General features: G+C 49.1%; 6 protein-coding genes across 6 annotated transcripts; 5 read left to right on the top strand and 1 right to left on the bottom strand.

Moving 5' to 3' along the window:
- Positions 1–228: 228 nt before the first annotated feature.
- On the top strand, positions 229–1404 carry BO87DRAFT_399124 (uncharacterized protein; the record flags this gene model as incomplete). The annotated part of the gene is made up of 4 exons (XM_025625410.1): positions 229–469; positions 529–532; positions 596–906; positions 965–1404. The coding sequence occupies 4 exons, from the start codon at positions 229–231 to the stop codon at positions 1402–1404; spliced, it is 996 nt and encodes a 331-aa protein (XP_025477534.1).
- Positions 1405–2731: 1327 nt separating this feature from the next.
- BO87DRAFT_408627 (uncharacterized protein) lies at positions 2732–3552 on the top strand (the record flags this gene model as incomplete). Its single annotated transcript, XM_025626172.1, has 2 exons — positions 2732–2753; positions 2810–3552. 2 exons carry the CDS (start codon positions 2732–2734, stop codon positions 3550–3552), a joined length of 765 nt encoding a protein of 254 aa, XP_025477533.1.
- Positions 3553–3673: 121 nt separating this feature from the next.
- BO87DRAFT_461089 (tyrosinase family protein) lies at positions 3674–5311 on the bottom strand (the record flags this gene model as incomplete). The annotated part of the gene is made up of 5 exons (XM_025629067.1): positions 4868–5311; positions 4644–4806; positions 4322–4587; positions 3988–4264; positions 3674–3934 (listed from the first exon to the last, which is right to left on the bottom strand). The coding sequence occupies exons 1-5, from the start codon at positions 5050–5052 to the stop codon at positions 3674–3676; spliced, it is 1152 nt and encodes a 383-aa protein (XP_025477532.1). The 5' UTR covers positions 5053–5311.
- Positions 5312–6474: 1163 nt separating this feature from the next.
- On the top strand, positions 6475–8113 carry BO87DRAFT_461088 (oxidoreductase; the record flags this gene model as incomplete). Its single annotated transcript, XM_025629066.1, has 7 exons — positions 6475–6832; positions 6894–7119; positions 7184–7330; positions 7402–7519; positions 7570–7638; positions 7700–7726; positions 7780–8113. Exons 1-7 carry the CDS (start codon positions 6626–6628, stop codon positions 8111–8113), a joined length of 1128 nt encoding a protein of 375 aa, XP_025477531.1. The 5' UTR covers positions 6475–6625.
- A 1854-nt stretch (positions 8114–9967) lies between these two features.
- Positions 9968–11785, top strand: BO87DRAFT_408624 (uncharacterized protein; the record flags this gene model as incomplete). The annotated part of the gene is made up of 3 exons (XM_025626171.1): positions 9968–9981; positions 10507–11053; positions 11096–11785. The coding sequence occupies 3 exons, from the start codon at positions 9968–9970 to the stop codon at positions 11696–11698; spliced, it is 1164 nt and encodes a 387-aa protein (XP_025477530.1). The 3' UTR covers positions 11699–11785.
- A 1449-nt stretch (positions 11786–13234) lies between these two features.
- BO87DRAFT_441599 (uncharacterized protein) lies at positions 13235–14728 on the top strand (the record flags this gene model as incomplete). The annotated part of the gene is made up of 2 exons (XM_025628014.1): positions 13235–14029; positions 14126–14728. The coding sequence occupies 2 exons, from the start codon at positions 13235–13237 to the stop codon at positions 14609–14611; spliced, it is 1281 nt and encodes a 426-aa protein (XP_025477529.1). The 3' UTR covers positions 14612–14728.
- Positions 14729–15281: the final 553 nt, after the last annotated feature.

Raw genomic sequence — 15281 nt, 5'->3', positions numbered from 1 at the left:
CATGCTTTGGACGGACTGGTGGCCTAGGGGACCTTCCGTTGGGGACCTTAAGGTATTTATGATGTTATGAAGCCGGAAAGTGATTTCTCGTACTTCTGAACCGTTCCGAGGCACCAGATGTTGAGGTCATTATGAGCGAGGAGTCCGGGATTTTACTCACATATAAAACCCAACCATAATACAAATAGTTCAATTAAACAGCATCTTTAGCCGCACGATCGATATGAAATGCAGGATCCTAATCCAGATTGGCCATATATCAATGATGAGCGTTATGCATATCCACTGTATAAGAAGCATCCATTCTGCTACATCTGTTGCAACCTTCTTTCATGCAACCCGTCAGAGTACTCTCCTGGTCGCCACGCCTACTCCAAGCCAAATGCTGGTAAAATATCGTACTCAGCCCGTGAGATTGATGATTTTTACACCTTCACTTTTCCTGGATGGCGCACCCTGTACCGGCTCAGTACGCATCCTCGGGCAGCAAAGATAAGCACCTTATTTGGTTCACTCTAACTTTTCCAGTCATGTTTGACCTTAAAACGCGATGCTACAGGGTATCCGGGATCGCTCAGAGTTACTAGCCGTGTAGCACTTTTCACGCTCCGTGGAATGAGAATAACGGGCTCCTGTCTGTCGGAAAACACAAGAGAATCTGGCGCCATGGGCTGGCGGCACCTAAGCTGATTCAACCCAAGGTGAATATCGAGAAGCAGACCACCCTGGCTGGATATATGGTGCACGCTATGTGCTGGAGAGAGCTGCTCCGGGTCATTAAATGGCCGCATACAGAAGAAAATCTAGGCATCCTCTCGCATGCGCTGCGAACACGCTACATGAAGGAACGTTTAGATATCATTTATGAGGAGCCCCTGGAATTGCAGCTACTGATGGATCCTAGAGGTGAGTATCCATATACGCAATCTGTAGTTTTGATGAGATAACACGCTAGACAATCCAGATCCCATCGGTATGACATCCGTTCGACGATTTGTAACTCGATGCAGATCTAGAGCTACCAGGATGTCAAAGGTGAGCCATACATCATGCTCTACTGATTCATGGCTCATCCGTCTTCCGTTGGAGCTGCAATACATGATCATGGATAATCTTGAGTTTGACGATGTAGGCTCGGTGCTGAAAGGCATCCAATGGTCAGTAGACAACGGATATTGGAAACGACGGCTTAATCTAGACCTGTTCAGCGAGATACGGGGCATTTTACATGAGGATTTGGACTGGCGGTGGCTCTGTTTGAAACTGGAGGTTCTTGAACACAGTCAAGCGGGGACAGATAGAAAGCGATTTTATGAAATATTGAAGGAAATCGGGATTCGGTATGGACTGGTAAAGGCTGATGTGCAGTGTGGTCTTATTGGAAGTCGTCCCCATGCTCCATGAATGTAGGGGATGAATACGAATAACCCTCTTTGTTGTTCAAGCCAATGACCGCCACCTAATACCACCAGAACCTGGCCATATGTTTGTTTGTTACGGAGTGTTGTCTTGAATCTTGGACTATTACGAGGGGAAGCAATGCGCATCCACAGTTACTTATATGGTAGCCGCGCCGACAGCTGAAATCTTTCCCCACCGTGAGAATAGTGGTCTTTTTTGCAATTTGAAAATCTCCTAAGACTTGCCTGAGAATCAAAAGAGGGCAGTTCTGAAGGCAGTGATCCATGATATGAGACTAGAGGCCCTCTTACAAAAGCAATATAGTACCAGTGGCAGCGTATCCGCCAGGAAGGCTGTTATATCGCTTGGCAGCCAAGGGTTACGGTGGCCCCTAATGACATGAGTATCTTCATTGACATTGGGTAAAGGCGTGTGCAGATCCCTGAACCCCTAGCAACGGTGCCACAGTCATCTTCTGTAACTCCCGCTTCTCCAACTGTGAAAGGTCCGTCCGAAGATTGTTCCAATCAATCAGCTCACCTTTGGGAACGGTAAATTGACCTTGTTTCGAAGAATAGCATCCCTCATGAAGTGTTACTTCTAGAGGATGGTATGAAGGACTTCAAATAGAGTATCCAGTCAAGTGACCGTTCCGTGACAGTGAATGCTGATCATTGGAATCTCATCAGAGTCAAGATTTTACCCTCAGCTAAAGTTCACTGCTCAACACGTGGACGTTGCCTCAACTTTTGTACCACAGAATACGCCAGAATAGGAACGTAGTGTTTCTTCATTTTTTTTGTGCTTCTATGCTTAATCCTACTTTTTACAGTTGCACCTTCGGGGGCCCTTGGGTGGCGCGAGACCTGTTCCTCTTTATATTTCAACTTAACCAACCCAGGTAGTTGTCGAGAACTAACAAAGACAACTCTTCGAACATACACCCATCTTCCAAAAAGCCACCAGAGCATTGAGCGCCTCTATAACCAGCTCCATGAACAGCAAGGACTGCAAACCCATACTCAACGTGAGAAACTATTTGGAACATACTTCGCTTGTGTGGAATGCTCACGTCTTTCCGAAGATACCTCCGCATGCGTGAACAACACTAGTCAGGGGCGAGGCTTGGCTGCATACGCGATGTGACAGTCACTCCATACGAGACAAAAGCACTGAGTTTATGAATGGAGTATGGAGTAACAATAATTACAATATTTTTGAAGCCACCCACGAGCCAAGACACCACGCACCTATTAAGGAACCATTGCTGCTCCCTGAATTCGCCTTCCTCCCTCAAGTTGTTCATTGTGCATAACCCCCTACGACGAAGATGAACTTGCGTACTCGAGGCTGTCTTTTCTTGATCCTCTCTCTTGGCTTTGCTTACGGGCGGCCTCTATCACTCCAGGCGTTACAGAAATCGACTTGATCTTCCCGCGTAACGACAGCTATTCCCCGTCGCCTCTCACTCCGATCATATTTGCCATCCAAAACCCGAGTCTCCTACCAAGTTTCAACGCGACGATCTCCTATAGCATTGAGCAGGAAAATGTCGAAGCCAAGGAAAGTTATATTACCTCGGGCCTGATCCACCTCGTGAACACCAATTATACGAGAAGTGACCCTTACTTCCTCTATTGGAGCGTCGGGAATCTGGACATTGAAGGCACCTTCGTGTTTGCCTGGGAGCTTCGGATGTTCAACTGCTCCCATTCCCCGCAGAGTGACGCTTTGACCTTCGGATATCTTGACACGCTCCGCCATCAGTTGCACTTCTCGATACAAAATGGCACTTCGCCACCAGACATCGCCGCCGCAACCAAGGATAGTACGTGCGAGCAGTCTATAGCCCAGGCTATACAAGTCCCAGAGTTGTTGGACGTGCCGCCTACGCGAACCTGGGGAGCACCATCCTGTGCACCGACTGTGGACCCATCCCCGACTCCCAGTCCTTGCGAGGTCAAGATCGATTCCACAGCTGCCGCAAGTATCTCCTCGGCTTTGACTTCCAGTGCCTGTCGTAATCCTCTCCGCACCGGGCTCAGTTGCCCAACTCCATCCCCTGAGAGTAAGGCCCCCGCGACGCAATCGCCGGTCGGAGGGTTCCGGATCTTGGCAATGGGAACGCTTCTCGCTTACAGTCTTGCATGATTAAACGGACTTTCGTGCCGAGGCATGCTGGTCTTCTCTTGAATGAATAATGCAAGTTATTTAGAATCAATACAAAGTATTACAATATCCATTATGCCCCTTTTCGGGATTCTAAACTATTTTACTCATAAATATAGCACAGAGGAGTCCCAGCCGTGGTGTCCAGCACATCATAAATCTCCCGCGAGACCGTCAGGTTACCCATGTAGAGAAGGTCATGAATAGTAGCGTTGGGCGATGCAATCAGACCATCAATAAAGTCGGGTCCCTTGACGACGTACGTGCGGTTAGCAGGGTTCAGGTTCTGCCAGATCCAGAAGACGCGATCAATCATAGCGTGGTGGACATAGAATGCCGGATCACCGGGAGAAGCGTACAGATCCTGCAGAGCTGAGTTAGCTTCATCACATCGCAAGAGAAAAATATGCAACTTACACCACCCGGATCACCACCAATGGTGAAGTGACCGGCCGTGTGAACGCCCAGGAAACCTTCCTCGAAGAACCCTTGCATAGTCCACTCGAAGCAGGAGATGTTATCGCACTCCTCAATTAGGCTCATGACATCGCTAGTCTTGGTCCAGCCCAGAGCGGTCCAAGGAGAGATATCACGACGCAGGCAACGGGGGTTGTAATCCAAACCGCTGCCGTTCTGGGCTACGAGGCCAGGGATCTGCAGGGTAGGATCAACCGGTCCCAGGTTGACGGTCATGCTGATTATCCACGGTCAGAATCCAATCCTAGAGTGAGCTAACGGAGAGGACTCTTACTTTGCGAAGGGGCCGTTGCGGACACAACCTCCACCCACACCCGGCGGGATGGTGGTATAGTCAGTCGCAGGGGTGCCGTTGTGGGGAACGAAGTCACCGTTACCAGACATACTGTACTCGGTGCCGTCAAAAACGGGCGAGTTGATGGGGTTGGCGGCGTACTTGTTCCATGCCCAGTATGGCTGGTAGCCGTCGTAGCCACACTCTGTACGCAGAGCATTCTCATAGGCCCAGGTGAAGTAGCGGTGCCAGGTGAGGAAGTTGCCCTAGGCAGTAATGTTAGCAGTGTTTCATTTGGTCTGGCTTGGCAGTCACTACGCACCGTGCCGTGGATATATAGCGTCTGATTAATGTGAACCGCCACGAAGTCATCATAACGGTTGCGGACACCAGGAGCCCAGTTCGGGTCAGACTTGGGGGGCTTCGACATCAAGCAGAGGACAGCATCAGTGTACTTCTTGCGGTCCTCCGGCGCGAGGGAGCCCCTGTATGAGAGGTGTTGTCAGTTTCGAAGCCAGAGAAATAGCCGATACCGGTGGCATTTACCATTCCTTGCGAACAGCCGCATTGTTGATGTTGCAGCTGGAGTTGGAAGAGCCCTCAGCCGCCAAATAGGCACGCTTGGTGGCCAAGGCCTTGCTAGCCAGCACATCGACAGCATCTTGCGTGTCTGCCGACACAGGAGTGATAGTCAGGGCTGCAATAGCAGCAGTTAGGAAGGAGAGACGCATCCTGCTTGTCGGTGCAACTCGCTGGACCAGGGGAGGACTTGGTGTCAAGCTGGAGTCGTTCAAAAGGGACACCCGGTCCGCCTCGACCTCTATATACTGCTTTTCTCCCCACCACGTGCATAGCTGCAGGCCAATTCAACGGCTATCGGCCCATTTTGGCGAGGTGCCATTCGGAAGTCGGAAGGCTAGCCCTCAGACGATTGTAATAATAGATTGCACACGGTGGGCGCGGTCTAGTCCATGGCTAGCAGTGTTTTCCCCTAAGGCGTGGTGGGAAAGGCTGAACAGTAGTGTAGTCTTGCAAGTTGGCCATTGGGCCGTTGAAAGAAGGGTTAATATAATGAGCACGCTAGCAAATGGAGAAGCCAGACTGCTGGCAGGTGTTGACAGTCTAGAATGATGCCAACGATGCTAATCCGCTTCGTGGCGGACCGGCGCGTCTCTAAGCGAGGCCAAGTGGGGACTAAGGACAGGGTTGGATGACCCACGACTGACAGGCTCAAAGGGATTTATTTGGCTTTGTGGGGTGCATCGAATCATCACAACCATATGCGCTATTCAAGGATGTCTGATCTGTAGTGCTGTGAATAGATATTGAAGCCAGGGCTATCTTTGCATGTCAAGGATCCACCATCAACCTACGCGTGGCAACGGCGAAGACAGCCACACGAGACTTCGGATGTGGATACATCGTTTGAAACCGGCTTTGCTGCCAAGAGACCTCGTGGAATCGGGGCAGCCGCCGGAAGAGGTCCGCGGAGCACTAGAGAACTGGTCGTGTCGTGGTGACTGGACATTTAATCTTGAGGTGCTCCGTGAGAATCCCCACCGTCAAATATAGCCTCACCGAGTGGAGCTCGCCAATCTCCGACCCTCCGAACTGCCTCCGATTTCCCGCTGGGTTGCGTCCCTCGAATGTTCATTCTCTGGTCTGTGAGTCGGCTCCTCCCCCAGAGTGATCGTCGCGATCAGCTCCCTACGTACCAGCGTCTTCCACATGGAACTCCAGTGATAGGCAGTGTAAGCTTCTTGGCAGATCAGTGGCTTAAGAGAAGTGTTTCTCGCATCACTGCTATTCTGTAACCTTCGCAGTGAATTTTCTTATTGTGCTACTATGCCGTGTGCAGAATGCCGGAGATTATCGCTTACTCCGTCAGCACCCAAACCCTCTTCGATGACACTAAATCCCGCGACACCATTGCTAGTCGCCTAGAGATTCCGTAGCGTGGCTCCATTCTGACACTTTTTGAATCTTGACGTTTGGGTAAATTAATCTATTACCCTTCCGCCCGAAACTCGGCGCTGATACGACTGGTGGGATGTCGTCCTCTCCATCCGAAATGCCAGGGGTATCCATTTGTAATAGACTCCCAGGAACCAAAGCCTCCTTCGAGACCCAGGCGCTATTTCTGCAAGTGCCAAGTCGGCCTTTGGGGGCTTCCACGGTTTTGTGCAGTGATGACAGATCTGTCGAAAGTAGAAAAGGCCGCTGCAAGGCATCCTCGACACGGGAACATGGTTACGTCGAGCTTCAGTCCGTCCTCCGTGACAGGGCCAGCAGTTCGCAGCCAGCATGACTCCTCTTCCCGGCAGAGCCGGTGACCCACGGCAGATACTTTGGCTTCGTGATGAGTCGGGTGGCTCCAATGCCCCTGGAATTCTCGCGGTAGTTGGCACATTGACCGGCCTGTCAACATTGGTGCTGTGGCTCCGTTGCTATGTGCGAGGGTATCTCCTGCGACGATTCAACGCAGAAGAGTACATCATTACCGTAGCGTGGGTGAGTCATTTGCTCTATTCCATCGCGCATTCGAGTGCTTCCTAACTTACAGGTAAAATAGCTGTGCGCCGTTGGTGTGCTAGTCTGTTTTGTGCTGGAAGCTCAACACGGTGTGGGTCGCTTCAGCAAAGACATCACCGATGAAGATGAGCAAGTCTTGTCTAAGCTGGTATACTATCATTCAATTATTGTCATGGTCGGGCTTAGTCTTGTGAAAATTTCCTTGGCTGTATTCTTGCGACGTTTCTCATCAACTATTTTAAGCAAGGCGCTAGTTGGATCGATCAGTGGGTGCACCTTCGCAAATGCTCGAGGCTATGTTCTGGGTGATAGCAATCTAATGAACGGCAGTTTTTCTGGTGGCATTTACCATTGCCTGTGGTCTTACACTGATTCTGCAATGCATTCCTGTAGCGGCAGCGTGGGATACAAGCTTGCGACCTCATGCCCGCTGTTTCGACAATGATACTTATACAGCTATTGGCCTCTGGAACAGTAGTAAGTTTGGCATCACCTTTTCGGAGGTGCAATTTCACTTTTCAAGTCAATTTATCTTATAACTTGATTAGTTACGAACCTCGTCACCGATGTCATCTTTGCAACTTTGCCAATTCCCCTTTTTATAGGGATTCAGGTCAACTGGCGAACCAAGTTCTCGCTGATAGGAGTGTTGAGTCTTGGATCCCTGTCAGTCATCTCTACTCTTTCTCCAATGGTGGTTACTGACCGTCGACTAGTGCCTGCGTCGCGGGAATTGTCAAGATCATTTCGCAGGTCAACGTACTAAAAGAGCAAAACATGTATCGGTAAGAGTTCCCGCGGGACTACCCGACAAAGAGTGCAATCTTCTGGAGCTAATCATCGAAGACACGACACTTTCATGATTTGGAACTGGTGGGTGACTCCTGAAGCCCAGACTCCGGAGAAAACTAACTTGTCATCTCTAGTGCGGAGCTAAATGTCGCTATTCTCGCCGCCTGCCTCCCTAGTCTCAAGCCTCTACTGAAATCGGTCCTCGATGGGACCCGCAGCCTGACCACGGGGCGCCGCAATACCTCTACCTACCGCTACGACACCCAGGGATATTATGTTCAGCGCAGCACCGACATTGCCATGAAGTCAATGCCCCGAGTACCACCGACTGTCTACGATTTCACATCTGCAGGAAGCTCCGACGGCGAATCCGGGAACTGGAGAGAAAGTGACGAGCAGAGGCTGCATCGGACTGAGACCGGCATCATGAAAACGACGGAAGTGGTGATTCAGACACATGGAGACTAGTATTATTTCATTTGTACATTTCGGCCTTCTGAATATTACCCGGTTTAATTCGGCTTCCTGGACCCTTATTCAAGCCCTACTCCATGTGTACTGGTAGACCCCAGTCTAACATTTTGCAAGCACAAGTCTCAGTAGCAATCCGAAAGCTCGACGTATAGGAAGGTTCAATTCAACAATAAATCACGTCTCTCATGTGTCGCCAACCGAATAACGGTACTAACTATCATATATTTCTGTCTTATGTCATGGTAATGACACATATTGGACGTGAAGTCATTGGTCGGCAGTAAAACTCTTACAGTAAGATTCACAAGCCAACCACAGTCTTCCAGCCAGATTACAGAGGGCCGCCTCGAATATGAGGTGCTTGCTATCACATAATCATTAATATAAGTATACCTTCTAAAGGTGGCGCAAGTCAGACTATATATTATATCTATCTTACAGATAAATAAAGCTTATATCAATAGTAATCAGCATTTTTCAAGACATCATAGGCCGTTGACATAAGTTCCTGGGAAGTTATAGCTAGTTACAAACCAAATATTTGGAGAAGGAGGAGAAGTAAAAACAAAATAAAAATTAAAAAAAGTTGAGATTTTGTAAGCGGTTTTGGAAAATTACTTATATTATAATCTGAATATCTATTAGAATCTATATATCGAGTTAGCAAGAGACATAGCTGACATACTCGAAAATAAGATTAAAGGGAAAAAAAAAAAAGGGGGGGGGGATAAATAACGAAATTGTCAGATAGTAACTTCAGAGGGGTTATTATAAATGGGTGATTATATGCCACTTTTGTGTAGTCTTAATGATCGTAAATAACTTCTGATGATTCATTCACAACACAGGATTACTTTTATAAGCCATTAATTATATATGTAATATCTTCATTATGTTCCCACTGAGGCCGCTATGAAATCTGGCTTTAGAGAATATTTGTTGAACTGTGAAAAGGAGCAATGGTGCTTTCACGGGGTGGCATAAATGTTGTTGCTCAGAGCCTTTTCCTAAACGCGACAATGGCACTTAATAGACTACGGATAGAGACAAATATATTGTAAAGACCGGACTGTTGTCCGTCTTGTATTCCCAAAGTAAAATTTTAGAAATAATGCACAAATGCTCCCGCACATACTTTTGCACATTTTTGTGAAAACAATTAGAACTCCATTCGAATATGAAGAAAAAGGAACCGATATTATGATAAGGAGACCCCAATGGAAACGATCCATTAAATAAAACCTCGCCTAGACCTTTTCATAAGGCATTGCTTCTGGGATCAACAATTAGTAGTCGTGGTGGCCGTGGCGACGGTGTACATGAGAGGCTTGAGCCGCCAATGGTGTAGTAGTAGCGTCACTTTCGAAGTTCGTATATTGGGGTAGAGTATGCTGCGGTAACTTTAGTTCGGTCAGTAAAATTAGTTCAAAGGTCCAGGCACACGATATAGAAGAGCAAGAAATATCATACCAGGGACGAGAGCAGAACTGAAGATGGAGTAGGAGAAGATGAAGGGTAGATGCTGGTATGAGGGAAGACAGGCTTCTTTGTCTCACCTGCTTCTTCTGCATCTGCTCCTTCTTCTTCTACCACACAGAATCCAGAGACGAACAGTGGTTTGGTTGAGTGGAAGACAGGTTGGTGGCGATACAAATGACATTCTTGTCCAGAAGTAGAGTACAGCCATGCTTGGCACTGAACTAATTCGGCACAGCGATCAGCGCGTGCAGCAGTGTTTCGACGCTATATGAGAAGCTCATCGGAGCATAACTGAAGAAAGTGATCGTGTGTTGACAATTGAGAGCCTACAGGCAGTTGTTGAGGACGACTGCGGCGGTGCTGATGTCCATGCGGATGCTCTCGTAGAGAGCAAAGCAGTTAGAGTCGAGAGGGCGAGGAGCATGATTGAATAGTTAGGAATGAAACGGTGCGATAGCGATAACATAGCAAGATCCTGTGGTTGTACTGTGACGCGGAGAGATAGAGAGTGGTATTGGGAGGATATTCCGGCCACTTAGGGTGGACTTGAGGACTGGTGATGTTCTTGGTCATGGTCTGTACGGTATTTTACAACGGCGAGTCATTTAGTCTTCCAATAGTTGTACGTCGGACCCTTGGACCGCATATCGGACGGCCCGCACCACCAAAGGAGTAAAGCAGGGGAGAAAAATCTACCCCGGCACTAGCCAAAAGTTGGACTTTGAGCGCTGAGCTAGCACGACGGGGGAATGAACAAAACGAGTACGAAGAGAAGGACAGGGGCTCGCGTTCGAGAGTCAACCAAGTGAATGTCCCTCTTATGTTGCCGAAACACAAACATACTTCCTCCAATGAATTTAGTCTTCACTGAGTTGAGACCTGTTCCTCATCGCAATGATGGATGTCAGCATATTTCCATATGAGCTTCTATCCATCATCAATTCGTATGCAGCGGATTGGGTTGGCTTTGAAAATCTTTTGGAAGTCTCTCCACAGTTAAAGGATCTTTTCAATATTGACCCAAACACGAAGGCGGATCTTGAAGCCGTACGCCTGGTTGAAACGATCCTTCAGCACAACCCTGTTATGCGCTACGAATTGCATTCCATATTTCGGATGGCTCTAAAACTCCGCCTGTATTCCACGCCAAAGGTCGGTCTGGCTGATTTCATGGCTCAGGATCATTCTTTGTCGTTGATGAGCTCCCCTCCTTCGATCTCCCGAGCCGTGCTCAAGGAGATGGTAAGCATTGCGGCCAACATTCAACGACTTGCGTGCGCCTGTTTGACTACTCTCTTGGAGCGTGTTCGAAAAGTTCAGCCATGGTGTGGGAAGAAGGTTGTTAGGGATGGCACAGAGCCATATCAGCCGCGTGAGGCTGGCCCACCGTCATGGATCGAGGAGTATCGCGTCTATCGTGCGCTCTGGCACCTACAGTTGTATTCTGATCTTTCAGTCACTGGGGAGCGGCTGAATTGGCCTTAAAGTGAAATTGAGGCTTCCTGGTTCGAACGCATGGGCTGGGATCAAGTGCCTGTGGTGTTGGGGGAAGAAGTCCGCACCCTATCAGAATGTTTGGAAGGTCTATGCAGAGTCAATCCAATTCTTCGCCATACGAAGGCCGGGAGTCTCAAGTATGATAGCCAGGAGAAGTATCTGTTCGAGGGATGTCTCGTCTCTCGCCTCCCACACTCATCTCAACTGCGTCGCGAGTTTCATGTCTGGGCCCCTTCACCTCCGCCTGAGATCGCCATCGTTGAGGATGGCTTTCCCATGGATGATTGGGGTCAGGGGGTGAAATCAATCCATTGGAGTCGTATCTCCGCTATTTTTCGAGCCTGTCAAGTTCGGACAAGCACCCATCCCGCTAGGTATCAAGTCTGCCGGATTCAAGATTCCCGTCCATGGAGAGGACTAGGTATGCCCATCTGGGACGCCTGGAGATGTTACTGCCTAGGCCTATGCTCGTCTGATTATTGCCGCGGACGCCATCCTGGTCCAATTCCGACTCCTGACGGATCATACGTGCCAAAAGGTTGCATTCCCATTGCCCGGGGATCGGAAATCGATTACAGGATTTCGTTTTCATCCATGCCATAATGCAGATGGAAGATGAAGAATGCAATTAGACAGTGCCAGTGGAAGGGACGTTAATTAGGAACTTATTGTTACATCTTCACTCATCGTAGTCCACCTCTCGTCCCATTCACAAGTTTAGCTCGAGTGTAAAACTTTCTCAATGAAGATCAGGAACTGAATTCAAAGGTCATATGGCACCAAAACTCCTCATTCCCCTTTGCATCAGTACCCAAAGTCGTCCAAGCTGTAATCGATACCGGTGTCTTTCTTCCCAGTTGCTGCTTGTGATTTATCAGCAGCCAAGCAGCTCCTCCACATTAATTTTTTATTCACAACCAAAACAAGCCCCTTGCTATGTATATGGGTCAATTTATCATAGGTCAAATCTGTGAATAGATTTCCAGTCATCAATAAGAATTCCAGGTAATTATCTTTAGCGGTGACTTGTCTAAGCCATTGAGGGCGTTTCTATCAACTACGCTTCTGAAAAGCTCTAGGGCAAGGCCAGATGAACCTACTTTATGATTGTTACTTCTGATGGCCGTTAGAAGTATCTATTGGGAGGTCTCCGAAGATATTCGAAACCCAAACTTACTAGAGCAGATTCGCCATGTTGCTCCGATGAGTCATGTTCTTCTAGAGGAAGTACTTGGCCGGTGTGGGAACTGACCTCGACGGCAAGGGATAGTTTCAAGCACCCAAGCCTTGCAGATCTTCGTCACTTGGCTTTATTACACACCAAGTGCAAATGCTTTTTGAAAACAGGGTTAAGCTTCGTGGAATGCATAATCGTCGAATTGATTAGTTGGTTCGCACGCGTCCGACGCACCAGAACGAGCAGGCTACGGATGCATCCCATAACCAAAATTCATTCCAACACTCAGCCGGCAACGTGTACCACTACTAGACTAGCTACGGATGAGCATGTGGAGATAAACATGGATGCGTTCCTTACATTCAGGCAACCGAGCAGGAATATACACTCGATGACAGGTACTTATATCGGTGTTCCTAGACGATTGGATCCCCCTCCGCTTTGATGCCATGCCCATGCATAGTAATATATGCAGCACACTCAAGCCAATTGGAGATGTTCCGTCATGTCTTGGCAGAGGAGAGATTGCGTATACCGTCAGAGGTCGGATTGACAACCTTATTCGGCTCCACAAGATGCTCCCGATCGACATTAACAAGAACTGTGAGGTGGACAGGTTGTTTGTCCACGTGTAGCTTCCATGGTACTCTATGTTGTTGTTGTCAACACCGCCAATGCATTATAGACAATCCGACAGATCAATTGTCCCCCACTGAAGTGCTCATTGCTAGGGTTGGGGAAGTTACAGCTCCCGCAGAGGACTAATCCATCACGATGCCATGGCTCCACACTTCCTGAGCAATTATCAAGGATGGTGACGTGGGCGACAACTTCACGGACCTTCCATTTTGGACGGCGGGTTTGATAAATAGGCCTGTAGGTACACTCGATGTACCTTGAAGGGCAGCTCCAATTTGAGTCATTTGTGATCGTCTTGTTGTCTCCTCCCAATTACGTGCATGATGGCATCTATTCGACTTCTGTTGGCCTGTCTGCCGTTGGCCTTAGCCACAATCACCGTTTTGGATCCCAGCGACTACGCTGATCTGGCTGCCGACGCAACCGATAATACCTTGGAAGCCGACTATACCACGGACAATGGCGGGCCACAATACCTTCTGTACAATATCACAGGCCCCTACTACTATAGCGATGAGGATGGCGAAATTGACCACCAAACCTTGACGGTGGATGCGAACGATACCAGCGTTCTCGTCGTGACAGAAGGATCGGCAGTTAATGTGTCGTATACTGATGTCATCAAGAAAGGCTACTCAACCTGGCTCAATCAGGCCAGTTTCTTTGGGGTCAATGCGGCCATCAATGTAGCCAACGCCTCGACAGCCTACATTGACCTCAGCAACATCACCGTTCACAATGGTGCGGCCAACGTCTATGCCTATGGGACCGGGACCACCGTGTACGTGAGCAACACCGACCTGTACAGTTCTGGTCCGGTGTCCCACGGTCTCTATGCGGCCGGCAACGGGACCGTCTATGCCTCCAATCTGCGACACTATTCAGGCGGGAAACGCTCATCCTCCTTCTCGGGTGACAGCCCCGGCGGGTACATCTATGTCACCGATGCCATCGCTCACACAGCCGGGGTTGGCAGCGCCATCTTTTACACTCTTGGTGACAGCTATGGCAAAGATGTTGTTGGAAAGTCCGAGAATGGACCGAGCCTGTTCTCTGACGGGGCGCAAAGCTCTGTCTTCGAAAACGTCGATTTCACCGCTGGCCTTCTGGCAGGGACGGTGATGTTCTCGTCCTCTACGCGCAGCAGCGGGGCATCCCTGTCATTCTCGAACTCTCGACTCACTACACTGGGAGAGGATATGGCAGCGCTATAGTTTGGGAATCTGATTGCATCAGCCACGCTGCATGCGACCGAGCTGAATACCACGTCGGGTATTCTCGTGATTGCCAACGCCTCCCAGATCACTCAATCCTTCGATCACTTCGTCGGCTGGGAAGAGAATTCGAGCATCCAGCCTGCGCAAGCTACAGTGACGGTCACTGAGTCCACACTGAGCGGCGACATCGTGGCCTACAACGGTAGTTCCATCTCTTGGAGCCTGGCTGAATACTCGAGCTGGACGGGAGCGGCCTCCACCGGCCGAGGGACTGCATACCTGGCAGTGGCACTCGATAAGACGTCCACCTGGACGCTGACGAAGAATGTCTATCTCCAGAACTTCACCAATGCCGATACCACCAACAGCAACATTGCGAGTCAGGGATACAGTATCTATTACAATGCCTCCTCCTCTGCAAATGCGTGGATCAAGTCCGCAAACACAACCCTCCCTGGTGGTGGGAGTCTACAATTGTATTAGGAAGGATACTGGGCGCTGACGGGGGGTTAGTGTGCTTTTGGCATAGGCACGACGGATCACATTTTGTGATCAGAAGGTTTGACAGTCATCACAATTGATGAAAGATGTAGCTAGTGGTGAATAGTCACAAATCTATCAAGGATGTCAGTCTTGGTTATCCAATGAAGTTCAGTTCTCAAGTGAAAACGTGTGATAATGTCTGCAGATGCCCGGTGGGGGCTGGACGAGAATAGACCTTTACTTTCAAAGGCAGTTCCCCTGTGTCTTGTGATATGTTACCTATCTATTACTTGAATTGTTTCATCGTAAGCCGGAGCTGTAGCTCTGCTGGACGTCCAAACAAGCCGCAGGATTGGGCTAGATTGCAGTGGCGTTGGTTTCCCGACTCTCCAGCCGTACTAATAGACTTCACGTGCAAGTAGCCACGAAACCATATCACGGAAGCTGTGATAATAGACGATTTGAATTTTATCTGGCCGACACATCGTTGCCGTCGTGGGCAGCCGACCCCATACAGGTCGCTCCCTGGTGCGTGGGAGTCAGAGGCCGGAAGAAGATCCACGCCGTGCTAAAAGGGCACTCGTGCTGGGGTCTGAACAGCTACCAGAGTGATAAGTAGTTGCCGGCTTGCCCCCCTCTTTTTCAATACGGACAGAAAGGGGGAGGTGAC

This window comes from Aspergillus neoniger (assembly GCF_003184625.1).
Source record: "Aspergillus neoniger CBS 115656 unplaced genomic scaffold BO87scaffold_26, whole genome shotgun sequence".
Lineage (NCBI taxonomy): Eukaryota > Fungi > Ascomycota > Eurotiomycetes > Eurotiales > Aspergillaceae > Aspergillus > Aspergillus neoniger.
This window is presented reverse-complemented; position numbering and strand designations above follow the sequence as displayed.